We start from the raw sequence: 27,934 nt of genomic DNA, 5'->3' as shown, positions 1-27,934 counted from the left end.
GCTCTTCTTCTCTCACTGCAGTGATCCTAGCCTCCTCTTCTTCACGAAGGAATAGATGAAGGCTCCTAAACTGTTCCCTAATCCAGTGGTTCTCAAACCTTTTTGGCTCAGGTCACCCCTGAGCCAAAAAGCCCTGGCTCAGGTCACCCCCTTGATGAAGTTCGTTTTGAAGGTCTCTGATGAGTGATGTCTCCCTCGTGTGAAGGCCTCACACAGGTTCTTCAGAAACAGGTTTGAGGGTGACAATAGCGTCATCTTCTGGGCAGGAGTTGCATCTGGTGGGCCTTTCTTATGGAAAATTACACTAAATTCTGGTGACACTTTTATGTAACCCAGTCCTTAAATGGTTAGCTAGAGCAGTGGTTCTCAACCTTTTCAGGCCGTGACCCCACAAAATAATCATATTTGAACTGGGGACCCCCCATTTTGTTTGACTCCGTTCCACAGAGAAATTTTGTGAAAATAGCAGATCTACAAGCTCACAACGCCTTACGTTGCGAGGTGTTGTGAGCTTGTATCTGCTATTTTCAAAAATATTTCTTTCTTATATTATTTGACAATTGGTGGCCAATGTTTTATAGTATAGTTTGTTGGATACCTTTTGGCAGCAATGGTCTTTGTCTTTTCTTTCTTTTTTTTTTTTTTTTCACACACACACACACACACACACACACACACACACACACACACACACACACTGCCCAGTTCTCCCCCAAATAATGCTCCGTTTCCCCAAAACTTCATCTCATCTCACTCACTTTGTTGTCTTACATCCCATGTATCAAAATCAGACATGGTCTTGTTTTACTTAACTACCCTTCACACAATGTTACTCCACAACAATATGCAGAAGAGAAACTGTTGCAATCACACTTTATCTGTCGAACAGTTAAAGTTGTATCTTAAAGACTTTCATCAGTCGTTGAATTTAGTCCAAACTGAGTGTCTTAACAAAACCCACAGACTTTAAAAAAAAATGTTCTTATGTGTTCTTCTCACATCTTCTAGTAAATATATATTTCAATATTCCCCCAGAGAGGGTCAGTGACAAAATCCACATACAAACTGACAGATATGAACTCAATCACTATGGCAACAAGTCTTTGGAATGTCACAACAGACATTTTATGTAATGTAATGTATTATATTATTGATGGATATATTCACTGCTATGAGTGAGAAATGACCAACTCAAATTAATCATACAAAACTGAACATGAATGAATCAAATCTCCACTCTGAAATAAACTTTCATTTTATGAATGGTTTTCATGCCAGGCACACAATTATACTCTCTCAGAGTTCCAAATGTATAAAATAACAAGGATTTTACTGTGTAGGCCTACATGAGGGTTAGACAAGATATGTTTTACAAACTGAGTAATTTGAATACAATTATTTAAATGCTTTCAGAACTTCTTTTCCCCAGATGCTGGAGACCCCCTCAACCCCCAACCTCCACTTTGAGAGGCCACTGATAGACATGTTGATTAGATTTACACCAAAACACTTACTGTAAAGATGTGTGGCCATGAATGATTCAGAGCTTTGTACAGAAGTGGCTCATTCCAGGACTATGAATATCTAGTGTCCCAGCAGGGAGTTCATTGTCTTGCACCGGCCTACTTGGTAACGATGCAAGTCAGGAACAATGCAATTTGGGAATGCACGCCCCACCCGGTTATGTCATACCAGATGCACCTCAGAAATTAACATGACACAGTAACAACTTTCAACATGGCCTCCCACAATTGGCCATATGACGTAGACCTACATTTGGCCAAACATGTAAAAAATATGATGTGATCTACAATCAGCTGTGATGTGTTGTGAGTTTGTAGATCTGGTATGTAATCATTAAGCAAAATATGTATACTGTAAGCATATATGTGATTATATCTGACCTGTTTGTGTCCTGTGTTGTGCTCTTTTCTTTCCTTCTTACCTTTCCTGCTCTATCCTACCTCTGTCCTCTGTCTTCTCCCGAAAAATAAAAATCACTCCTTCTTTTTTCCCTTTTTTTTAATTATTCATATTTTGTGTTCAGACAGGACACTAACACAATTAACACAATTTCCAGTTCATCATAATGGTACGTTTAACTGATAAGAATCCCAATGCAATAATGAGTTGTTTTAAGCGATGACTGTATGTTCATGTGTATAAAAGACAGACTAGTGGACACTGGGGTATTTCCTCATCTAATATAGAAGACAGTGTAGCAATAACCTCATTTCAAAAACCCTTTACTAGGGGGCAGTGCCACAACAGGCGAGTGAGTGTCCCTATTTCTCCACATCCATGCCAGCATAAATGTGAGAGAGAATTATCTATTTTCTTTGTTGTGGTGTTTTTTAGGACACTCTCCCACTGTGTTATGGTCAAACTTATTTTTAATAGGGGATAGGTTAATAGTCTGTAGCATCAAGGGACTGCAGCTTATATAGTTCCGATATAACTTTCTTCCCTAAGACAATACCTTTCAGTTTGCTATCCAAATCAAGCATTGTGATAAATGTTCTTTGACATCGGTGTCTTTATAATAGCTCTTAATTGAAGATTTTGAAATAATATTCCCATTCCTCACTATCTGTCCCAACAAGTTTATACCTGGATTCTGCCATTAAGTATTGAGCCCCTCCTTCTCGCGAATAGACCCAAATTAGGGCCTCCAGGGTTAATGTTAAGGGCCCCTTTGCTAATGGGACTCTCTGTCAGTCACTCCTCCTCATTTTAGGTCTGTTTACCTCAGTTCAGCGGATTAAAGACACATTCATAATCATAGGATTTGAGAAAACTCATACCATCTTACCATCCAGGTGTTATTTACTGTGTAGTTTTCCTCACACCTTGTTTTCATAACACATCTGTAATATTTTAAATACTAACCTCTGCTAACATCATAAAATGCCATGATGTATGTCATTTCATGCAAATGAACTCAAATCCCACAAGAGATGCGATGCAGTCATTTATTTGAATTAAACATCATTCCATCATATGTACAGCTTACTTCAATCAGAAATCAGACCAAAATAAATCAATCATATTGCTGAAACATTTTGTACACTAGATGTCAAAAATGTATACATTAAATGGTTCAGTAAAATGAAAATGATATTCATGCAAAATAGTAGCCTGGTAAACCATGAATTCAAATTTTCATGTGTCTTCTGCAGACCGCAAAAAACATGAAAATGTTAATTCACGCGACGGTTTACCAGGCTAGGACAATGGTACAGTGATTCTATATTTTACAAGGGAAAAAAGTAGACACTTCACACTAGCCAAATCAAATCAAAAGCATGTTTTATTTTTTGACAAAAAAACAGATATGATCATAATAACATGGCATCATCATTGTATGGACAGGTTGATGACATCACATATCAGTGTTCATTCACAAGACTTGTTGTCCTGGACCACATGAGTATCATACAGTAATATTCCCCTTGAAAGACTCAGCTTTTCAAAGTGTCCCTGAGCAAGAAACCCTTAGCTGCTCCCCGGGTGCTGTATTAATAGCACCCACTGCTCCTAATAGTTAATGCTGAGACAATTTTAACGTATGTGCAAATATACAGTGACAAATACACCAAAACATTGAAATTACTAAACTATTTGTTTTGTTTTCATGTCCTACCATCAATCATCATCATCATCATGTTCCAGTTACACTGACCTTCCCTGGCAACAATTTCAGGGGGAGAGTATCAGCATTGTAAATGTATGGATGGAGCATGTCAGTGAAAGTGTGTGTGAAGGTGTGTATGTGAGTATTAGTATCGGGATCAGAGAATGACAGCTTTCCTCTGTTCCAGTCCAGCTGGACTCTGATCCTCCGGGGTTTCTGCTTCAGTGCGAGGTCAGTGAATGAGTCTGGCGAAAAGACGGCTCTGTAGTAGTCGCCGCCATAGTACTCCACATTCCAAAACATATTACAATACAGATTCTCTGTTTTAGCTACCATCACACCCACTTTCCAGTCTTTATTATGTCCAACCTCAACATCCCAGCTGTGAGTCCCTGAGTCAAAGCCCTCAGAACCCTTGACATAGAGACGCTCATAGAGTTCCTCGTCATCCGTGCTGTCAAGAAGCTCCTGTACACAGCTCACACTGGTCATATCAATAGACACCATGTGTGTTGGATGGGCAGTGTTGGGGTTCAGGATGACAGGATGGTAGGAGACAATGTTCTTCATCTTGTCCCAGACTTTGAAGGTCAGGTTGCCCAGGTGCTCTGCCACATCTAGCATTGCCCCTGGGATCCGCTGTGGGTTCTGTCGTGTGAACTGGACTCTTTCCACTGTGGTCTTGTAGTTCTGTAGGAATGAGACGTGTTCAGCTCTCAGCTCCTCCTCTATGGCTCTGATTGTGTGTGAAAGGGTTGATATCTCTGTGTTCAGACCCTCAATCTCTTCCTCCATCATCTGACTCTTCAGCAGCTCTTCGTCTACCAGTGCGTTGATCCTATCCTGTTCTTCCTCTCGTAGAAACTTATGAAGCTTTCTAAAATGTCCCTTAATCTGACTCGTTGCCATCCGGGTCTGGGTCTTAATGTATGCTGCTGTTTCATCACAGTTTGCTTTAAATGTATTGAAGACGTCCAGTTGCTCCTGTAAAGAACTCAGTGATATCTGAACTTCCTCCTTGAGGTCCAGTGCAGCTTCTTTGATGGAACTGAAACTGTGGTTTGTGTGTTTTTCTGGTTGAAGACACGCAAGACACACTAGCTGTTGGCATTCCATACAGAAGAGCTTGAGTTCCTCAGTGTGCAGCAGACTGCAGAGATCCCCTGATGATGTTCTCTGACGTTTTGGAGCTCTCGGATGTTTCTTCTGTATGATGGTCTCACATAGGTTCTTCAGAGCCAGGTTACAGGGTGGATCATCCATTGAATGTGTTTTCTTACAAACTGGACAGTCATTCCTTTCCTTCTCTCTCCACCATTTCTGCAGACAGTCTTTACAGAAGCTGTGGCTACATGACAGGAGAACGGGATCTTGAAAGATTTGATGGCACACAGGACATAAAAAATCCTCTTCAGAAAAAGAAAACTTTGAAGACATTTTGTCTCTGAGTGAAGCCATAAACACTCTGCTCAAGACAAGATGTCAGTCGGTGATAACACGCCCTCCTCTAGAATGTTCTCTGAAGTTGACTTTCACTGTGAATCCTGGTTCTTCAGCAATTGTCTGGTCAAAAGTGGTCAGTCAAAAGTGGTCTGGGTCAGTAGTATTGCCTCCTGTAGCTGTGGATGGAAGGACAGGCTGTGGTGTTCTCCCTCACTGGAATTGGTGGGTTTGGTCTGAACTCTGAAGGTGAATCTTTTATTCTCTCTGATGAGTCTAGCAGGGGGTGGAGCTTTGACACATGCAAATGCATGCTGTTGCACACGCCGCACAGGCACACACACGTGTGTCACACACACACACACACACACACACACACACACACACACACACACACACACACACACACACACACACTCACACACACACACACATGCCAATGTATCCTTGAAACTTATGAACAATGTTTAAATTGAAATCTAGTGGTAAGCTGGACACTCACTCCCCAGGCACAAGTTAGTCTGGCAGTGGATGTGTCTCATAGGTTAAAACTGACCCCAGTAATAGTCTGGAGATGGAGATAAATAGCCCAGCTAATTTATGTCTACACTTAAACCAGACGTATAATATCCGACTATGGCTCACTGGGATTTTGAGCTGAGAAATGGTGCAAATCGTGTCTGTCTGTCTGTCTGTCTGTCTGTTATTAGTATTAGTATTAGTATTAGTATTAGCTGTATTATGTGTATAATGATGTATTATCTTGTGTCCTTACTTACTGTAAATCGCTCTGGATTAAGAGCGTCTGCTAAATGCCTAAACTGTCTGTCTGTCTGTCTGTCTGTCTGTCTGTCTGTCTGTCTGTCTGTCTGTCTGTCTGTCTGTCTTCTTGACACAGCATCCTGTGTTTTACACAAGACACATGAGGAGGGGGAAATATGTAAATGTTCACTGAATGCTAACAATGTGCCCTTTACTGTTCAGGAGTGATTCAAAAGGGGTTAAAAAATGTAAAATAGTGAATCTGCCCAGTTCTCCCCTAGGTAATGCTCAGTTTGAGTTTCCACAAAACTTAACTTTATCACACACACACACACACACACACACACACACACACACACACACACACACACACACACACACACACACACACACACACACACACACACACACACACACAAATTGTTGAGAAGCCACTGATAGACATACTGATTAAATGTACTTCATGAAAGTGGGGTGGACACACACACACACACACACAAATGTGTCAGAGCTTCTACAGGGATGGCAAATTGCTTTCCACTCTCATAGTTCTACTATATTCTAGGGTTGTGAATATAGGGTCCCATGCATGGAGTTCTCATTGTCTTACTATCTACTGGATTTGGTGTGAAGCATCTGGCTGAGTTCAACACAATGGAACAATGCCTCCCCTCCCCCCACAGGGTGGAGCTGTGGAGCTGAATGTCTGAGTGGATGAGGTGAAACCCAAACAAATCATTGCATGTTGATGGCAGCTCAAATTTTAATTTGCATTACTATTTCTGGTTAAGTTAAGACAAAACTAAAAACTGTATCCGCCAAATCAAATACAAAACTATGCTACATGCTATACTTTGTATTAATAATCTAAATCTGCAAAGTATTTGCCTCAGAGATGTAATGGAGTAGTAGAACAGTCTTCGAAATTTTAAATATACTCAAGTAAAGTAAAAGTACCTACCATACAATTATGGAAAATGCATGTTAAAGAATAAAAACCATGCAGTCGCTTTCGAAACCCATAGACCTTACACGTTTTAAGAAAAGTTAGCTGACACGCATTTTGTGCTAATTTCATTTTTAAGAATGCATTTATCTATTTTGAAAATACAAAATATTAGTGTTAAGAGTAGCCTTCATAATTATCAGCTCTACTTCTCTGGTATTAAGAAATGCTTATTACAAGGTTTTTGTTGTTGTTTATTTTTTTACATTTTGAAATTTTGCCCAAAAGGGATCCCAGGGTTAATGTGGTTAAAGTACAATCCCACTAATAGACAGTCTAGTTCAACTCCAACTGGGAGCTGAGCTGGCCTTCACTTTATTGGCATCCTCTGTGTGTTGATGTTCTCTAGGCTAAAGGTTCAAGATTTCTTAGCAGTACCCGATGATAGAGTAGATTTGTTGTTTTAAAAGTATCAAGTATAGCTAATAATAACAGTATTCATTCCATTATAAATAGAAGAAAGGTAATGACAAGGTAGTGACACACACGCACACGCACACGCGCACGCGCACGCGCGCACACACACACACACACACACACACACACACACACACACACACACACACACACACACACACACACAGAGTAAACACACAGTAGCCTATGTAGGCCTAAAGATAAGCTTACTAGGTCACTCGAAAAATTGGTTTAGAGATTTTTTCTTTTGCAGAGACTAAATTATGACACAAGATTGATTAAATAAAACTCCAATAAGAGGGTCATTGTGGTTTTATCAGAGTAAAAGCTAGACAGTTTTGTGAGACAAAACAAACGCTAGTGTTGTTACTTTTTACACACTTCCTCACTTTACACTTGTTCCTGAAGGTCAATTTGTGGTTGTCAGGTTAAGACGTATTGTGTGCTTGTAGATCGGCTATTTCTGCTATTGACTTACAACTAAGGGTTAAGACTTAACCGTGGTTAAAGATCGTCTGAGATCTGAAATCTATGCCACTGGTTCTCAATGTGGGGTCCAGGGACTCCCAAAGGTCCTTTGGGGGCGTTCCAGGGGGTCCCCAGCAAACTGAGGAACAGTTTAACAACTTTTAACCCTACTTCAGCAATTTAAAAAAGGTGATCTCAGAACATGTCGCACTGCAAGTCCTGAGCTTGTAGATCTGTTGTTTCTAAAGCGTATTGAAAGCTCTTTAAAATATGTGGAATATTTTTGAATCATTTTGAAAAGTTTTAACAGCACACATCTTCTCTTGTGGGGTTCCCTGGCACAACATATTTTCAGATTGGGGTCCACAGACATGAAAATGTTTGAGAACCACTGAACTATGCTCATACTGTATCCTTTGTTTGGGATGTGCAAGAAATATTGATAAACGTCCAAACGTGCCATGGCTGGACTCATTATCATAGCAGACTCACATTCCCAAATGTCAATATGGACCCGGCCTTTGTCATGTTTATTTTGACACATGTTGGTGTACAGAATATATTAGGCTGAAGTGAAGAATCGTAGATTCGATTATTCTTATTAATTCTTATTATTGTTCTTTCTGGTAAATTAAGACAAAACTAAAAGCCTCCTATTCCAATTCAAATAAAAAAGACCAGGAGACCTGGTTCTGCCAGACCCAGACTTCACATGACGTGTCAGCCTGTGTCTATGCCCATGTATGGACGAAAGGGGGACAGACTTTTATGGCTGGGGCCTAAGGACAAAGTGACCATGCCCATGTATGGAGAAAACAGGTACAAAGCCTCACGTAAGCCAGACCCCCTGGGTCCGGCAACAAAAATAGGCTGCATGTTTAAGCCAAGTTTATATACATCCATGGTTCTATCCTTGGCCTACTAATATGCTACAATTACGGGAAATGCATGTGAAAAATGATATAGGCTTCTCTTCACAATATCAATTCAACATAGCTTCCTAGACCCTGACATGGTTCCAAATGTGCTCGTCACCAAGTTGGTGTACAGAGTATATTAGGCTAAAGTAAAGGAGAGACCAGCTCCGTCTTGTGGTAGAGTGCATGTCCACCCTGGAATTGGGAGGTTGGGGTTCAATCCCTGGCCGAGTCATATCAATGATGATTAAAAAATGAATCCAATGCCTTCCTGCTTGGAACTCGGCATAAAAGGTTGGATTAGGAGTAAATCCTTGTGACGTTCTGTATCAGCATTATGTCTAGGGGTGTACTTGTACATCATGGCTGGGGGATTGTGTACTTGTACGTACATCAAGCCGACCAATGGGCCACATGGCTCGAGCCCTGCAGGGTCAGGGGTGAGCCATTAAGAATATTGAACCTGATATAATGCAGTTTACGTTAACCCTTTGTGTTCTTGTACTGTTTGTCTGAACTACCCGCCACCATTTTGTGAATCACCAAAAAATCTGCTTGCAGGCTGAGGAAAAATAAAAAATATATTGTATGGTTTCCCCTGCAAGCTCTGCTTTCACAAGCTTTTTGAAGGGTTCCATTACAAGAGGAAAATGTAAGGTAGGGGACATTTTTATATATAGGGAAAATCAATCAATCAATTAATAGCTTACATACATAAAGAAGTAGGCAAAATGATACCCAACCTGTACCTCAGTCACTTCATCCTAGTACTGGGCCTGATCCTACATTTTAAAAGACTGTACCCAGATCAACATCATTTTATTTACCTTTTGGGGGAAAAAAATACTATCATTTAAAATGTGTCATTGTATTCATTTTCCATATTGTATTTTCACATTCCATTGAATGTTGAAATAAAATGTAAGCCTACTCCATATTTGCAAATAAAGTTAAAATGGTACAACAACAAAAAAAACTGCCAGTGCTGACCCCTCCCATTCATACAAACAGGCCGCAGTGAAATCACAGAGCAGTGGTTCTCAACCAGTGGTCCAAGGGCCAAGGGGTTCCAGGTGGTCCCCACCTAAATGATGGAGAGGAGTTGGTAACCAAATGGACCCTTATAGATCTTTTACTCTTGAGAGTGTAAAATGAAACCAGATGGTTTCATTTTAGGCTCTCAAGAGTTAAATAATTGTTAAACATCTGCATTACTTAATTAAATAATTGTTATATTGATCAACGTTTGCCTGTTAATACAGCATGGAATTGTGGACAAAATCGTATCCAATGATCTGAGAGTCTAAATCTCATCAGATGGTGATCCGTGGCTCAAATGAATAAATATAATGGACCTTGATATTATGAAAAGGGTTGAAAACCACTGTCATAGTGCCACTGTGACGTATTGCAACGTATGCCAATACAGTCAGCCTACGACAGCGTTTTGCCAAGCACCGCCCATACCCAGCGTTGCCAGATTGTGTGAGAGAAATAAGCAACCGGGGTCTATGAAAACAAGGCCAAAAGAAGCCACACAAGTAATTTAAATCTATATTCATCTGCTATTTAAAAAAAAAAAGAAACATTTGAAATATTTTTTAAACATTATAACAACAGAAATTTGGTATGGGAGTCCTTGGTACAAAACATTTTCAGATGGGGGTTAAGGGACAAATACATTAGTTAATTTGGGGGGTCCTTATTTGAGAACCATTAGTTTAAATAATAATAATGTTTTTTTGGAAGAAAGCCCAAAATAAGCAACTGCACTTTAGAAGCAAGTCCCAAAAACCGCAACCCTCTATAGTCTATACCAATATTTACAAGCAACTGTACAGAAAAACAAGCACTAAGTCGCTTATAATCAAGCCCCCAGAACCGCGGTAAAACAATGGAGATGCCGTCGCCTGGTGGTCAAATCTGAGATAGCAACACTTCTGCATTCAAAATGCTAATGCGCGTGCGTCTACCGTTTGACACACTAGTGCGCTGGCTCTATTGGCTCCAAAATTGGAGCCAGGAAGTAGAGGTACTCCCAGGTGCTTCACGCGCTTGTGAGCAACTTTCATCGAAATGAATTGGTGGGGGGGGGGGGGGGCAGGGCAGTCCGCCCTCTAGATGTATTATAACTCTATGCTTACAATAAGCAGACATGGCAACGCTGCCCATACCTTCTTCTGATTGGTTGACATGAAAGAACAGGAACTGGCTGTTTGCGCCCAAAATCAGAGCACGCACTTCCATTCCTCCCAGTTTCCTCTCATTGAGCGAGCAGCAGGACGGTATCATCGCAGTCTCTGCGAAAACGAACATAAAGGTGATTATCTCTGCTTTCTTTCTGAAATGTATGCCATGTCTGCTTATTATAAATAAGCGACTTTGATCTTGTGTTTCTGTAAAGTTGCTTGTAAAATGTAGCTAATTTGCGGGATGATTTTTTTTTTTGGGGGGGGGGGGCTTGTTGCTGTTAAGTGTAGATGCTTTATTTGAGTTTGTTTCGTAAATGTCGTTAAAACCAACGACCCCCTTAAAATTAATATGCAGTTGTCCATGGACCCCCATCCCCCATCTTTGTGACCCCTGTACCAGGATTTGTTATAAATGTTACTGAAACGGCAACGTGGTGTAAAATGGCCACCGTCCTGTGTTACTGATTTTTTTTTAATTTATATATTTTTTTAAATAGCCGATCTACAAGCTCACAACGCGTCGCACTGCGACGCATTGTGATCTTGTAGATTCATGTTAGATTAGGCATATTATAGATTTGTAGACATATTTTCAAATATCCGCCGCATATAGGTTTGAAGTGGCCATTGTTGCCCTTTTGGGGGGGGGGGGTTCGCTTTCATCAGAGAATGACATTTTTTCGGGATTCCCGCGGGTCACGGGATTCCCGCGGGATGGGGGTAGATTTTTATTAATCACGTGATTGGGACGGGAATTAAAAGAGTAAGCGAGCGCGGGAACCATGACAACAGACCAGTTTTAAGTACACGCCCATTTCCTAGTCTGATCTACAAGCCTACAACGTGGCGTGGATGCGACGCGTTGTAGTCTTGGAGATCTGCTCCGTTCCTGCGCGCGACACACAGTCGTACGACTAATCATAAATCGGGCATGATGTGCAACACGCAGCAGTGTAAAGAGACTAGAGAGAGTTGAACGGATCGATGGACATGTAACGAGGAGATTGTAACAAAATGTCCACACGACATCCATCATTATTGAAGTCGTTTGCTTGGATATCTCATTCAGTGACGCAGCACTGTAAACTGTGAGATAAAATGCCGTGGGTCGGTGTAACGAGACTTGAGAAACGCGACAAATGTTTCATTACTGGCTTACAGTTTCCCATCGACCGATGCTGTAGGTAGTTGGGACACATTTCAGACTGAAAATGTGGCCTCAAGCCACATTTTCAGTCTGAAAATGTGTGTCTGGAAACGTGGCCTGAGGACTCCAGGTCCAGGTATGAACTTAAACTGTCTGCACCACTGTATGCACCAAGAGGGCTGTGGAAAGTTGCACAATGATTCACTTGAGTTAACTGTAGCAATCTAATCATCTCTCTGCACCTCTTGCCTTTGTGATGATGTTCAATATGATTAATTGTAAACCATGCCTGGCCGGCTTGCGCCTTTAAATTGTTTTGTGTTATATTAATAAATATTCTATATTTTAACTCAGAGATTACTTTTTTAATTTCAAGGATCCCCAGTTAAATATACATTAGGCCACACATCCCCATTTGATATTATTTCTGGGACCCCATGTAAAATCCTCTGACAGTGTAACTGAGACTGTACACATGTGTACACTCTCAGAGTTGCAGACCCGTAAGGGTCAATTTGCTGATGGAGAGAAGAGCAGTCAAAATGCATTCAATCAAATTGTTGTATAACCGTAGCCTTATATAAATAGCGTTTATCAGCACATTTTGCATGAGGGAAGGGGTTGATTCAGAATGTTCTTTTGTGTTCTCTTTAGACAAACATGTCGGACGAGGGTAAGCTTTTCATTGGTGGGCTGAGCTTCGACACCACCGAGGACTCGTTGGCGGAAGCGTTCTCCAAATACGGAAACATTGCCAAAGGTAAATGACTTGCGATCCATATGAGCAACCACAAATTCATTTAATTTATCTTCAATGTATTCACTTTTTTTTTTAAATTAATTTGTCTTTGTCTCTACAGTTGATGTTATCAGGGACCAAGAGACAGGCAGGTCTCGTGGATTTGGCTTTGTGAAGTATGACAGCCCAGATGATGCAAAGGATGCCTTGGAAGGAATGAATGGAAAGGTGAGTTGATGAAATGTTGTCACGGATGGCTTGCTGGGAGCCATTTTGTGAGGCACATGGTGGCCTGGTGGCGCAACACGGTACTGCACCGAATGCAACACAACACACAACTGACAATGGCTAACTGTAATAATTTATTGATATCATTTCAGAGTCTGGATGGCAGGACGATCCGTGTTGATGAAGCTGGAAATGGACGTTCCGGAGGTGGCGGTGGTGGTTTCAGAGGCTCAAGGGGAGGTGGAGGATATGGAGGTGGCGGAAGAGGAAGAGGTGGGTTTCTTTTCCTCAAACTAGGTGTAGGCTTTCCCATCTCGCGCAACTAGGAGTAGGCTTTCCCCATCTCTCGCACATTTATTCCTGATCCATGTTAAATGTATCTTGTCCCCCTCTCGTATTTGTGTAGGTGGTGGAGGATACGGAGGTGACAGGAGCTATGGGGATAGGAGCTATGGTGGTGGTGGTGGAGACAGAAGTTATGGCGGCGGCGGCGACAGGAGCTATGGCGGCGGAGATAGAAGCTACGGAGGTGGCGGATACAGGAGCGGCGGTGGCGGAGGCGGTGGCTACTCCTCCGGTGGCAGGGATAATTAGTAAGTGGAAGCCTTAAATTTCAGAATAATGTGTGAATTGAGCATGTGTGTGTACACTGCTTCCATCCCACTGGTTTTAATGATTTTTCATGTGTTTTTACAGTTAGGGGTCATGGTGGTTATGGGATCGTTCTTCGGGAGGATCCTACAGGGACGGATATGACAGCTATGGTAAGTACATGTCGTGTGAATCTATTTAAGTAGTCTTAATGCTGCTCACGTCCCCTTCACTCCAAGTATCTCCATGGGTCAATTCTTGAACCAGGTTGTTGCAAACCCCCCTGACATCCCTATTTTGGGCATGCCATTATAGGTGAAAAGTTTTATAGTAACGGAGCTACAAGTTCACAGCATGTCAATGTTCCATGTTGTCAACGTGTAGCTTTACAGCTAACATTTGACTATTGGGCTTAAATGGGTAAATAGTGTGGAGCTGACACAATTTGTATCTCTCAATTCAAATGTGATTTCCAATAATCGTCACCAACTTCAAAAGGATGTTCTCTTTTTTTTTTTATATGTATTTTGGGATGAGTAGGATGTCAAACTCTTGAACTTGCCTGAACTTCAGTGTCTTTACCTGTGTGCCCGCTTCTTGTCCTCAGCTGCAAACGACTAAAATCTCCCTGAATTCAAGATCATCCCTTGGCTGGCTGTATTTAAAAGATGACTGTCTTAGGCTGCTTTGTATACAATATTGATTTTGTGAAAATAATTCTCGACCAATAAATTTTTTTTTTTACTTTACATTATTTATTGTAGTTATGTATTACTTCTACACATTATTATATTACAACAAAGGTTGCAATTAGATGGTGAATGACAGTGCTGTGTTTCTGTGCAGTCAGTCAGACTCGACTGCACACAGTTGCATGCATATAGGCTAGCGCTACTGAAAGTGAACGGATCATTTCTGTGAACATTAACAAAGTCATTCATTCACTGAAAATACTCCCCCCCCCCCCCCCCCCTCCCACCACTATTCAATACTGAGAATGCCGTCAGAGCTCAAAGCCTTGTATATTTGTGGAGGACAGGCAGACAGACCTCGCTGCGTGGGCGTTGCCTAAAAGTTGCCCCCCCCACCCCACCCGTGCTCGCACAAATGGCAGCCAAATGTTCTGCATGATTATGACCTTTCAAACAATCTGGATAATTATGACATTTCAAACAATCTGGAGTGGACTGTACTTTGTAAGTGTATTTACTTTTTTAAGGATACACACTTATACAAGTCACACACTTATTATAATGCCGTATAAAAATACAGGAATACATTAATGATTGACACCTACACATTGTGGACACTTGGTAAATCAAGTCATGCAAAATGCATTATCATTTTATTGAGTTATATCGCTGGTGTTTCTCACAAAATAGATTACTACCATAATATTTGGCACTAACAGAGATTGTAGTATACTTTGTGTGGCTGTTAAAATTCAGGTCTAAACTGTTGGATCACTGCACCATACCAGCCTTGCACCCATTCACAGGCTGTAGTTTTGTGATTTACATTAACCACTGAAACCCTATTCTTTGTCATGTCAACTAGCGAAAATGGCAGCTTAAATGCGCAATGAAGCATTCTGAGCTTGTAGATAGCAAATCTTAAATTAACATTTATGAAAATATTTGTCAATTGGGGTCAGGGTTAATTGGGGTTAAGGATCTCTTTCAATCACTTAATTTTGGGTCCGTTCACCTCAGTCTAGCTGATTAAAGACAAATTTATATTCAAAGGATTTGAGAACTCATTGAAATTAATAGAGATCATACATCCAGGTGTTTACTGTGTAGTTTACCTCACAATCTAATCTCTGCTCATATAACAATGCTATGCTGTATGATATCGGCATATATTTGTTGTCACGCAAATTAACTCTAATCACAAGAGATATGTGTGCCAGACGTTATTTGAATTAAACATTATTCCATAGAGTTTTCTTTACAGAGCTCTATATCAGAAATCGGTCCCAAAAATGTATACAGGATGTAATGAAATGTATAAATGGTAAACAACTTGGTATTCATACAAAATGGTACAGTGACTATAAATGAGCTTTGTATCAAAGGTATAACGCACACACAGGACAGTTGTGTCCTGGTGGCGCTATAACAGGATGTGAAAAGGGTGGAATAAGAAAAATCTGATAGATCCGTGTTGATCACATGACTAGATGAGGTGTACCGATTTTGCTCGATTAGTAATATCAAAAAATTACTTGCAAAAATCTGTCTCCTGGTGGCACTATAAAAGGCTGATGTGAAAAATGCAGGGTATTTCCTCTTGCCTCTAGGGCGTGTATGTGCAAAGTTTCATGCACACCAGTGCAGCCTATAGCCTCACTCCCTCAGCAGAAATGACATGCCCCAGGTACTGCCCTGGGATCCAGGGAAAGTGTGCACAGTTTTGCTTCGATCGGGCCAACGGTGCCGGAGATTAGCTACTTGCGGACGGACAGGATGCAAAAGGGTCTCGGCCACACCTTTTGGCCTGACGGAAACGATAAGAAGGCACAGGGCACAGATATGGAAGACTGTAAATAATTACGATGTGTCTATGTGGATCTCAGATGTTCTTTGGCTAGTCTATGACGTCAGATCTATAACATGTATCTCCATATTTGGGTAGTTTCAGCCCAATCTGACCTCCATTGATTTTTCCAATATAATTAAATTCACACAGTAAATAAAATATACATATTTTACATTAGCTCCATTCCATTGAGGTCCTTGGTAATCATAGTAGTGTGTGTATATATAAACAAAACTCAATTTTCTTAAAGAGTTGGAGAGACCGGGATACCCCTGTTATTGAACAAACACACTGTAGAAATGATTGCTATCAGAATATAGCCTTAACTTTTAAACTTTGTTTTAAAAAAAAGTTTGTTTACAAAAAGCTAGAAGAACTTACAGCACCTTCATATATGATATAGAATTTAAAGATATTCTGAACTTCCCCCAACAAAATGCTAAGACCCAACCCCCATCTCCACTTTGAGAAGCCACTGATGGACATGTTTATTTACACTAAAACACTTCATGAAAGTGTGTGTGAGGGCGGTGCCAAATATTTCAGAGCTTCCTACAGGGATGGCAAATCGCTTTCCTCTTTCATAGTTCTACTATATTCTAGGGTTGTGAATATAGTGTCCCATGCATGGAGTTCTCATTGTCTTACTATCTGTTGGATTTGGTGTGAAGCATCTGGCTGAGTTCAACACAATGGAACAATGCCTCCCCTCCCCCCACAGGGTGGAGCTGTGGAGCTGAATGTCTGAGTGAATGAGCCGAAACAATCATTGCATGTTGATGACAGCTCAAATTTGTATTTGCATTATTTCTGGTTAAGTTAAGACAACTACATGCCTCACCCGCCAAATAATATAAAAACATGCAACATGTTCACTTGCAGCTTGATCCGTAAAATGCACCTAAAGACCCAACACCCCCAAGCCCACCCTGGTCCCCCTACCCAGACAATTCATTTGTTAATGACTTTCATTCACATTTGAATTGATTAAAGTCACATTGTTTGTGTTCACACAAGCACGTTTGATTGTGAATACCATGCAGCAGGGCCATCGTTCTAGGCCAGGTCCCCATTAAACCTCATCTTGTCTTTTGTTCTGGAGTGGCAGCACATTGTCTGTAAATGCAAAACTATTATAGACCTTACGCTGTTTGAGAAAAGTTAGCTGACACACAATTTAGGCTAATTTTAAGGATGCATTTATCTATTTTGAAAATATATAATATAATACATATTAGTGTAAAAGTATCCTTAATAGTTATCAGCTTCTCTGGTATTAAGAAATGCTCAAATGTTTTTGTTTTTTACCCTTTTTTTTACATTTTGAAATGTTGTCCAAAAGGGATGCCAGGGTTAATGTACACTCCCAATAATACAGTCTAGTTCAACTCCAACTGGGAGCTGGCCTTTGGTTTGTTGACACCCCCTGTGTGTGGATGTTCTCTAGGCCCAATAAGGTTCAAGATGTCTTTATTGGTAGTAGTACCCGATGCTAGAGTAGGTTTGTTGTTTTAAAAGTATCAAGTAGTTGATAAAAAAAGAAGAAAGGGCACCTAGGCTCCAATGTAGACTGACAGCGCATTGCACGTTCGAGTCCCGTTCCAGACGATCTTTGCTGCATGTCTCTCCCTGTCTCTACTGTAATCTATAAATAAAGGCCAAAAAAGTCCCCCAAAAAAAAATCTTTAAAGAAAGAAAGGAGAAAGGTCATGACCAAGTCCTAACACACACACACACACAGCAAACACAAACGTATTTTTTTTTATCATACTATGTAGGCCTTAAGATAAGCTTACTAGGCCACTCGACAAATTGGTTTAGAGACATTTTCTTTTGCAGAGACGTGTTACTAAATTATGACACACGATTGATTAAATACAACTCTAAGTGGTTTTATCAGAGCAAAAGCTGGACAGTTTTGTGAGACAAAACAAACGGTTCTTTTTGCACACTTCCTCACATTCTTGTTCCTGAAGGTCAATATGTGCAAGCTCACAAGGTGTCGGGTTGCTACATGTGTGCTTGTAGATCGGCTGTTTTTGCTATTGACTTACAACTAAGGTTAAGACATAACCATTAAGTGGTTAAAGATCATAGTCTGAGATTTGAAATCTTTGCCACTGGTTCTCAATGTGGGGTCCAGGGACTGCCAAGGGTCCTTAGTGGGCTTTCTAGGTGGTCCCCAGCAAACTGAGGAACAGTTTAACAACTTGAACCTTACTTCAGCTATTCAAAAAAAGCTGAACAAGTTCATAACATGTCGCACTGTAAGTCGTCATGAGCTTGTAGAGCTGCTGTTACCAAAGCGTATAGAATGTTTTCTAAAAATTGTGAAACATTTGAAAAGTTTTAACAACACAAATCTTCTCTTATGGGGTTCCTTGGCACAACATTATTTTCACATGGGGGTCCGCAGACATGAAAATGTTTGAGAACCACTGAACTATATTTATATCCTTTGTTTTGTGTGTTTAGCTCCAAGAAATATTCTTAACCGTGCCATGGTTGGACTCATTCTCAAAGCAGACTCGCATCCCCAAATGTAATATGGACCCTTTGTCATGTTTATTTTGACACATGTTGGTGTACAGAATATATTAGGCTAAGGATCGTAGATTAGATTATTCATATTATTCTTAAAATGGGCTGCATGTTGCAAGTTCTTGCAGCTTGTTCTGGAAATGCACTGAAAGAGTCAGACCCCCAGTTCCAGCCCCACCCAGACATTTCATTTGTTAATGGCTTTCATTCACATTTGAAGTCATGTTTGTGAGAATGATTTGCATTCACACAAGCACTGTGAAATCCAGCATGGACATCGTCCTTGGCCAGGCCTCAAATCTCCATTAAATCTCTAGTTTGCCTTTGTTCTGGAGTGGCGGCACCTTGTCTGTAAATGCAAAACGTTAAGCCAAGTTTTTATGCATCCATGGTTTCCTCCTTGGCCTGCTAATGAGCTACAGTTACGGGAAATGCATGTGAAATATGATAGGCTTCTTTTCACAAAAAGAGTGTCCACCTTGAGATTGGGAGGTTGGGGTTCAATCCCTGGCCGAGTCATACCAAAGATGATAAAAATGAATCCCCTTATGTTTGTCTGAAAGTCCTACCCGCCACATTTTGTGATTCATCTCAAAATGCTCAGCCTCCTGGCTAAACTATGGAGATGCTGGGTGAGGAAAAATATATAGCAAACTAGCATGTGTTTGATTTTATGTGCACGACTAGTCCCTTGCAAGCCCTGCTTTCACAAGATTTTTGAACGGTTCCAGTACAAGAGGAAAATGTAAGGTAGGTAAATTTTTATACATAGGGAAAATCAATCAATTAATCAAACAAACAATAGCTTACATACATAAATGCAGAAAATGATACCCAACTATGCTTTACCTGTCCCTCAGTCACTTCATCCTAGCACCGGACCTGATCCTACATTTTAAAAGTCTGTACCCAGCAGATCAACATTTTATTTTTAATTACATTACCTTTTGGGAGGGGAAAATACTATAATTTAAAAATGTTTCCATATTGTATTTTCACATTGCATTGTATGTTGAAAATGGAGCGTTTGGGAAATAAAACGTAGGCCTACTCCATATTTGCAAATAAAGTTAAAAAGGTACAACAACAAAAAAGCTGCCAGTGATGCTGACCCTCACCCTCCCCTGCTTACATATTTAATAAGGCCGCAGTGAAAGGCACAGCACTGGCCCCGCCCACTGAGACGGGTTTAAATAGGTCGCAGTGAAAAACGTATCACGGACATAATATCCACCCAGTTGCCTCTCAGTAGACAGTGCAGCAAGACGTTATCATCGCAGTCTTGCGAAAACGAAATAAAGGTAACGATTTTTGCTTAACGAAACGGATGTTATGATGCATTTCAACTGCCTATAGCTCTCTATAACGTGCTAATTACCGTGTTTTCGTGTATTCTGCGAACAATAGCCTATTTAACCTGCCTCTGTCGAAGCAAAACGAAAGCTTTTCGTGGTGCGTGTTGTTGGTTTCGGCCACCGTGACCCTTTGTTTATTTAGCAAACCCACCCTGAGCTTGTATTCAACAAAACCCATCGCTGTCTTTTTTTAACAAACGTTATAATGGAGAGTGCTGTGTCGCGTCGTGTTTCTAATTTGATTTTGGACTAGGGATAAAAATCTCGGCAGCCAAGATGGCGCATTGTAACGGGACAAAAGAGCAACGGCAACGTGGTGTATAAAATGGCGCACCGTCCCTCTGTGTTACCGAATGAGATCATGCTAGCAGAGCTAATGTTAAGCTAACCAGGCCAGGCAGGCCCACCGGGCCTGGCGAGGACCACGAGTTATCCATTGACGATGTCTTAAAAATAATAAACAAATTGCAGATGTCCAAGCTTGCAGTGCGGCACGGAGAGACGCGCCGTGAGCTTGGACATCTGCTCTTTCCCCCCTTTTTTAAACGTGTTATTACATCACTATTACAATTTATCGCGCTGTAAATTATCGTACATTATAGATCACTGTTTCCCAAACATTGGGTCGGGACCCTTTAGTGGGTCGTTGACACATTTCACGAGTAAAATCCCTTGTTTTGTTTTTAATATATCAGTACGTTTTCATGGATACAATCATTGATTTCTTTTTTTCAAAATAATTTAATGAATACATATTTTTTTTAAATGAAAGCAATTACATAAATTAGAATTTTAAGGAGCGAAAATAGCCGATCGACAAGCTCACAACGTGTCTCATCGCGATGCGTTGTGAGCTTGTAGATCTGCTATTTTCACTAGCGTGGGTCCAGGGGAGAGAACAAATCTCTCTTGGGCCTCGATCGAAAAGTTTGGGAACCAGTGGTTTGGATTAGACATTTTGTTAGCGTTGACGCTAAGTTAACGTTGCGTACAGTTATATTGAGTGGCGTAGATCAGTGGTTATCAACCTTCTTCATGCCAAGGACCCCTACATTGTTATACATTTGGCTGCGGACCACCACTTGAAACTGAGTTGTGCCAGGGACCGCCAGAAGCAAAGATATCAGTTATTTTTTGCTTTAAAAAATATAAATATTCAAAGATATGCACACTTTTTCAAGGTTTTTCAAAAATAGCAGATATACAAGCTCATGGCGCGGCACCGAGTGCCGCGCTATGAGCTTGTAGGTCTGCTATTTTTGAATAGCCAAAGCTAAGCGGTTAACATGATTGTGACGCTTACGTTAACTAATTTCGCTGGGGACCCCCTGCTACTCCCTCAAGGACCACTGGTGGTCCCCGGACCACTGGTTGAAAACCACTGGCGTAGATGGCTAGGTTCCGTTGCTCCGTGACCTAGATGGTGGTCCATACGCATTTGACCTACTTTATCTGATAAACGATTTATATAATAAGCTACGGCTACACAACGGTCGTTTTATCCGCTTATGTAAAGGCACATTGCGCACGAAGGAAGAAGCGGGTTGATTCAATTACGTCAGTGGTTTTCAACCTTTTTCGCGTCAAGGACCCCCAAATTGACACATATTAGCCCACGGACCCCCATTTGAAAAGATATGCCAGGGACTCAACCATTTTGATTTCTTGGGGGTCCCAATCTACACTGTATCATCATTATCCGTGTTCATTTAACTCTGAGAGTGTACAAATGCATGACCGTTATTTTTGTGTTTCCCTCTAGACCAAACATGTCGGACGAGGGTAAGCTGTTTATCGGTGGGCTGAGCTTCGACACCACCGAGGACTCGTTGGCGGGAGCGTTCTCCAAATACGGAAACATTGCCAAAGGTAAACAAACAACGTGCAATCCATATGAGCAAATACAAATTGATTCACACCAATGATTTTATTTAGCTTACATGTATTCAATATATAATATATATTTTTTGATTTATTGATTTCTCTCTATAGTTGATGTCATCAGAGACAAAGAGACAGGCAGGTCTCGTGGATTCGGCTTTGTGAAGTACGACAGCGCAGATGATGCAAAGGATGCATTGGAAGGAATGAATGGAAAGGTGAGTTGATGAAATATTGTCAGATGGCTTGCTGGGAGCCATTTTGTGAGGCACATGGTGTCCTGGTGGCGCAGCACGGTACTGCACCAAATGCAACAATGGCCCACTAATAATGTATTGACACTGACTAACTGTTCAATTTATTGATATCGTTTCAGAGTCTGGATGGCAGGACGATCCGTGTCGATGAAGCTGGAAAGGGGAATGGACGTTCCGGAGGTGGCGGTGGTGGTTTCAGAGGCTCAAGGGGAGGATATGGAGGCGGCGGCGGATTCGGTGGCGGAAGAGGTAGAGGTGGGTTTTTTACCCAAAACGTAAATTAGGTTTTCCCCATCTCTGACACATTTATTCTTGATCGATGGCATGTTAAATGTATTACCCCCCCCCCCTCTTGTATTTGTGTAGGTGGTGGAGGATACGGAGGTGACAGGAGCTATGGAGATAGGAGCTATGGCGGCGGTGGAGACAGAAGTTATGGCGGCGACAGGAGCTATGGCGGCGGAGAGAGGAGCTACGGTGGTGGCGGCGGATACAGGAGCGGCGGTGGAAGCGGTGGCTACTCCTCCGGCGGCGGCTACAGGGATAATAGGTAAGGGGAAGCCTTAAATTTAGGAATAATTTGTGAATTGAGCACCCTTGTACACAGCTTTCATCCCGCTGGTTTTAATGATTGTGTCTTTACTGTTAGGGGTCATGGTGGTTATGGGGATCGTTCTTCGGGAGGATCCTACAGGGACGGCTATGACAGCTATGGTAAGAACACGTGGTGTGTGTGTCTCTCTGTTTAAGTAGTGTTAATGCTGCTCAGGTCCCCGTTACTCCAAATATCTCCATGGGTCAATTCTTGAACCAGGTTGTTGCAACCCCCCCTGACTGACATCCCTATTTTGGGCATGCCAATTATAGGTGAAGTTTTATAGTAGCAGATCTACAAGTTCACAGCATGTCAAAATGTTCCATGTTGTGAATGTGTAGCTTTACAGCTAACATTTGACAATAGGGGTTAAATAGTGTGGAGCTGACTTTGTAGTCTCAATCCAAATAATGCCTAGTGCCCTACTACAAAAAAAAAGATCTCCAATAATCATCACTAACTTCAATTAACAGCCTTCTGCAAAAGGATGTTCTCTTTTTGATGTGTGTTTTGGGATGAGTAGGATGTCAAACTCTTGAACTTGCCTGAACTTCAGTGTCTTTACCTGTGTGCCCACTTCTTGTCCTCAGCTGCAAACGACTAAAAATCTCCCTGAATTCAAGATCATCCCTTGGCTGGCTGTATTTAAAAGATGCGCTCCTCAAGAAAAATGTCCTCGTGTTACTGTTGCCCTGATTTTTTTGAAAACTTATGAACTTATGTTGTAGTTGCTCAAGCATCTTTAAATGTAGCCATGAACCTTTTGCTCTTCAAATGACCATGTTTAAACAAGTTAGTTCCAAGATGCTATCCTTTAGGTTGCATCTTTATTAAAGGCATTTAGTTCTGATAACTTTATTTGATTACGTTGATGGGAATACCTGAGTTGATAGGGGCTTTAAATTGCAGGTTGGTGGATATCAAAATGAAAAGATGGCAGTTTTTGGTCAGCCACCATCTTAGTATGCTTAGCCCTATTCTTGACCAGTACTGTTGATGATGCGTTGACCTGATTACTATAGGGGAATTCCTCTTAAGTTTGCTGACCTTGTTTTTCTTTTTTAATTGTCTGATCTACCTCCTGCTAAGTTTTAAACTGAGCGAGAATGAGAGATCTGTTCAGAAAGGATTTTCTGGATTTTATACCACATTCCTTGGTGTTCCTCTAGGCAGCAGTTCCTCAGCATTAGTTATTTTTTTAATACTTGGAGAAGCTGAGGGTCCTGTAAATGTTCCATTTCCCAAAAAGTGAATTCCTTTCAGACAGGTGAACCATACGGGGTGGTCGGCTGTTGATGAAGTTGCAAATTGCAGCATGCTACAGTCAGCCAAGGTATATTTGCTCTGCTCAACGTCTGCATTTTTTTAAATGTGCTGTAATGGACTTAAACTTGTGATCAACGTCAAATGTAACTACTACTCCCCAATATTATAATATCCCAACTGGGAACAATTTTGTACTTTATGTTCTTTGTATTATCAACGTTGGAATTTTTTTTTGTCAAATTGACTTCATGGAGCCTATTAAACAATTTGTTGGAAAATAATCCTGATTCTTGTGCCTTTCGAAAGTACCTCCATGGAGGTACTTTGCTGATTTACAGTCAGCTCAAAACGTCTGTTCTTGTTAAGCTGCTAGAGAACCTGTCGCTTGAAACATGGAAATTAAATGTCTATGGAGAACCTGTAATTCTACATATGGAGGACTTATCTCTTACAGTTGTGCCTTCTTAGAAGATGGTAGTCTGGCATTTGTAGTTACGTCTTTTAGGATGGGGTGGTGATTTAGCTTAAAATAGAAGAGCATTAAGTAAATATTTATCGATGTGTAAGGGGTGCTCTAAGTTAGAATAATCAAGGTGATTTGGACTCTTAACCAAACCGCACATGCACTGGCTGTGTTTTGACAGGTAGAAACAAGGGGATGCTTTTAATTGCACCTCTTTAGAGGTTGTAAATTAACCTGCCCCCAAGTGGTGCATGGTAATGGTGGGGAAAAAAACATGAGCTGGGTGTTGGTCATGTAATGCTTCATTGCGTTCAAGAGGTCAGCTACTTCAAAAACCTACAAGTCCTTGGAGAGTGAGGTGTTGCGCCTACCAACAAGTGCTCGTCAGAGATGAAAGCTGCTCTCTTGCCTAGTTCATTTGTGGAGAAACAGTAGGCCAGTTCACTTGAGGTAACAAAAACTCTTTTGCTCTCCTGCTCACATCCTTCAAACTGAGTTCTCATGTTTCCATGAATAACCTTCAGAGTTGGCTATTTTAGTCCTGCTTCAAATGTGGTCACATTGAAAACATGCCGTGGCCTTTTCCTCATTTTTGATACTCGTCTATTGGGAAACTGAACATCCAGCCCCTGGTGCTCAACTTCTCTGAATCCACCAACATTGAACCTTCAGCCAATGATAGTCCTCTGTCCACTAATGTCCACTTTAATGTCCACTTTGCATTCGATTCGCATTTGCTCAACAAAACAGTCCTGAAGCACTCTGAATTATTGACCCGCTAGGCCTCTATAATATTTTCAGTGTTGTCCTTATTCAGTTGTATTTGGTGATTTTTTTTTATTTTTATTTTTTGTTATTTTTTTTTAAAACTGTTGCATGTTTTACCAGTGGGTTATCTTAAGTGGAAATGAGTTGAGCTAATTCGTCTTTTCACTTTTTTTTGTTCAGGATAACCTGATTGTGGATGGTTAACCTGTGCATCCCAGTACCTGAAATGACTGGCCTCAGTTGGCAGTGACGGCTTCAGATAAAAACTCCCAGGTAAATACTTGATGTCCTTGTGGCTTTTAAATGATTGTGACTCACTTGCCATATGTAGACATACCAAGTTGATCCATTCAATTCAAAGGAGCTTCATTGGCATGAGATGCATACATTTACATTGCCAAAGCAAGTGTCAAAAACAGAAACTGCGGGAAGTATATACAGTTGTGGGGGGTGCCGTATTGTAAAAACAATGCTATGTCTCATTGCAACTTGGAAAAACAGGCTTTAAGAAATAATTGTGTGTGTGTATAATATATATATATATATATATATATATATATATATATATATATATATATATATATACACATGAATTAAAGTTCTGTCGCCACTAGGGTTAGGATCCTTTACGATTTTCACGATTCCCTCTTAATGTTCCGATTTGTGTGTGTGTGTGTGTGTGTGTGTGTGTGTGTGTGTGTGTGTGTCTCTCTCGCCACGACTGATTTCAGTCATTTGGAATCCATAGAAGTCAGTATGTTTAATATGGAATGTGGCATGTCACACACTGAAAATAATCTACAAGTGAGCTTGTTAATTGGTTATTTATTTTGTATTTTAATTGGTCAAACTAGCAATAGGATACTGTTCTGAAGCATCTTTCAATAAAACCCTAATGGTTTGGAATATTTCATAAAAGCAAAGGTTAATGCCTTTACTTTGTGATTTCTTCCAACTGGTTGCTGGCTGTAGAACAGGAAGAACATATGTTTTAGAACAATCGTGCTAAAATATGATAATGTTACATAGTGCTATAACAGAGTGCTAGTGTGCGAGGCTCCTTTCACACTTTCGCAGATTAGGACTTGGCCTAACAAAAAACGAAGCTTTAATCCATGTATACATGTTGGTACGGGAAGCATGATATTAAGCTTTTTGAAACGATTGTCAATCACTATCTTTCAGGGTGTTGGTCTCTTTTTGAGGCAAATAGCAGCAGTTTTCCAAAAGGATTTAAATGGTGTACAATACGCAGACTTTTAAAGGTAGTAGCTCCATTCATGTGTACAGTAGGTCTATATCTGAGGTCCACTTGGTACAGATGGTGTTCATATGTACAGTAGGTCTATGTCTGAGGTCCACTCGGTACAGATAGAGCAGGAAAACCCATAATGGTTAGTAGTTCTTACGATGGTTCTCTTTGTGTTCATTCTACCAGGTTCGGCATGGCAGCTGTCTGCAGTGGCTACATGTGGGATCAGAGATGATCATCTGCGAGGGCTGGTCCAAACAGACCTTTGTGGAGCATTACAGACTGACAACATGGATGGGTGTCTATACCATTGTACTACATTTAAACAGTTTCCTCTAGTAGTATAATAATCAAAAAGGTTTATTGCTTTACTGGAGCTGACACTGGAAGTACCAGCTGTATGTACTAAATATGGAATAAAGCTTTTTGAAAAATCTACTGTCCCTGATGTATTCAGTCAGTGTGTAGTTAAAATATGACCAACTGTGTTTTAAGAAATGTATTCTAATGAAGCAAAGACAAATAAGTTATGCTGTAAACATGCTCTTTCTAACAATTCATGGTTTAATCACCACAAAATTACATCAGTTTTTTTCACCTCAGCTGAAGAGCTTGTGTAGGTTAGGTTGTTTGACAATATTTTGACGTGGACTTAACAAAATAAGCCTGCCTCAATGTTTGAAATGTACACTATCAGCTATTGATATACAAATAAGTCTGTTTCCGACTTCATGTTGTGATTGGCTGACCCTGACCTAATTTCAACCGAACACACTCCACTGACGTCAGCATCTCCCCACCACATGATCAGCAGATGACCAGGAAACCATCCGCTGATGCTCAAGCTCGCCAATATTCTGGATTTACTGCTATGCCCAGCAGATGAAAACGGGTGGGAGGACCTCGTCGCCAATTCAATCTTTACCCATTAATTTCTCTGAAATTGTGATGTTATTTGGTTGGCATAATGGTCCTAATGGGATAGGGAGGCTACGTACAGTATTTATTATACAGCTTTTCTGTAGCTCTGTAAAAGCTGGGCTCTGGCAACATCAGGGGGTAGGTTACAGTTAAAAGAATAACCTTTAGCTCTTCAGAACAGTTATTGAATAATGGGCAAAAACCAGATGAGATTTAGGCAATGGGAAATAGCCTACATGAAAATACAAAATCAATGGGTGGGTGTAGTGTAGCCTGATCTACATGGAAATGTAATCTGGAAAATGTATAATGGAAAGACAACAGATTACACTACAGTCAGGCAATTATGCATCTACATTGTCTGAGTTTATTTGACCACTAATTATACATTTTATTGCACTATCCAGAAGTGGAAAGAACCGGTCAATCAAAAATCTATTTATCTGTCTCCTGGCTGAAGGCATTAAAAATAACTCTGTAACTGTTATCATAAAAAATAAATATACCATGTAACATGAAAATGGCATGGGCAGAAAGTGTTACACAGCCTGTG

General features: G+C 40.7%; 3 protein-coding genes across 9 annotated transcripts in view; 2 read left to right on the top strand and 1 right to left on the bottom strand.

Annotated features, from left to right (window-relative positions):
- The window catches only part of LOC311046080 (histone H3.2), a gene marked incomplete at both ends in the record, with an annotated part of 175,434 nt that overhangs the window by 4,506 nt on the left and 142,994 nt on the right, over positions 1–27,934 (bottom strand). The gene's annotated exons all lie outside the window — the stretch shown is intronic.
- LOC311046465 (cold-inducible RNA-binding protein B-like) lies at positions 10,832–14,290 on the top strand. The gene is made up of 7 exons (XM_084058780.1): positions 10,832–10,964; positions 12,638–12,743; positions 12,844–12,950; positions 13,103–13,223; positions 13,357–13,543; positions 13,647–13,714; positions 14,149–14,290. The coding sequence occupies exons 2-6, from the start codon at positions 12,644–12,646 to the stop codon at positions 13,648–13,650; spliced, it is 519 nt and encodes a 172-aa protein (XP_083914906.1). The 5' UTR covers positions 10,832–10,964; positions 12,638–12,643; the 3' UTR covers positions 13,651–13,714; positions 14,149–14,290.
- Positions 19,803–26,896, top strand: LOC311046464 (cold-inducible RNA-binding protein B-like). 7 transcript variants are annotated; one of them, XR_014600884.1, is made up of 8 exons: positions 19,803–19,924; positions 21,741–21,847; positions 21,971–22,077; positions 22,236–22,371; positions 22,483–22,666; positions 22,766–22,830; positions 25,389–25,481; positions 26,647–26,896. XR_014600884.1 is itself a non-coding variant. In XM_084058778.1 (7 exons), the coding sequence occupies exons 2-7, from the start codon at positions 21,748–21,750 to the stop codon at positions 23,313–23,315; spliced, it is 600 nt and encodes a 199-aa protein (XP_083914904.1). In that variant the 5' UTR covers positions 19,803–19,924; positions 21,741–21,747; the 3' UTR covers positions 23,316–24,258. The 7 variants fall into 7 exon arrangements, 3 of the variants coding, with proteins under 3 accessions (XP_083914904.1, XP_083914905.1, XP_083914903.1); XR_014600885.1 differs by lacking the exon at positions 26,647–26,896 and having other exon boundaries at positions 22,762–22,830; positions 25,389–25,460; XR_014600886.1 differs by lacking the exons at positions 25,389–25,481; positions 26,647–26,896 and adding an exon at positions 23,975–24,258 and having other exon boundaries at positions 22,762–22,830.

The sequence above is a fragment of the Gymnoscopelus microlampas genome, assembly GCF_963454915.1.
Source record: "Gymnoscopelus microlampas genome assembly, chromosome: 5".
NCBI classification, from domain to species: Eukaryota; Metazoa; Chordata; class Actinopteri; order Myctophiformes; family Myctophidae; genus Gymnoscopelus; species Gymnoscopelus microlampas.
Note: the sequence above shows the minus strand (reverse complement) of the source record. Positions and strands in the feature narration are given on the sequence as shown.

Excerpts from the sequence above, each read along its gene's own strand:
- LOC311046465 (XM_084058780.1), top strand. The coding sequence starts at position 12,644 with ATGTCGGACGAGGGTAAGCTTTTCATTGGTGGGCTGAGCTTCGACACC. Across the intron at positions 12,951-13,102 it reads TGGAAGGAATGAATGGAAAG|AGTCTGGATGGCAGGACGAT; the intron begins GTGAGTTGATGA and ends ATATCATTTCAG. Across the intron at positions 13,224-13,356 it reads AGGTGGCGGAAGAGGAAGAG|GTGGTGGAGGATACGGAGGT; the intron begins GTGGGTTTCTTT and ends GTATTTGTGTAG.
- LOC311046464 (XM_084058777.1), top strand. The coding sequence starts at position 21,748 with ATGTCGGACGAGGGTAAGCTGTTTATCGGTGGGCTGAGCTTCGACACC. Across the intron at positions 22,372-22,482 it reads CGGTGGCGGAAGAGGTAGAG|GTGGTGGAGGATACGGAGGT; the intron begins GTGGGTTTTTTA and ends GTATTTGTGTAG. Across the intron at positions 22,667-22,765 it reads GGCGGCTACAGGGATAATAG|GGGTCATGGTGGTTATGGGG; the intron begins GTAAGGGGAAGC and ends CTTTACTGTTAG.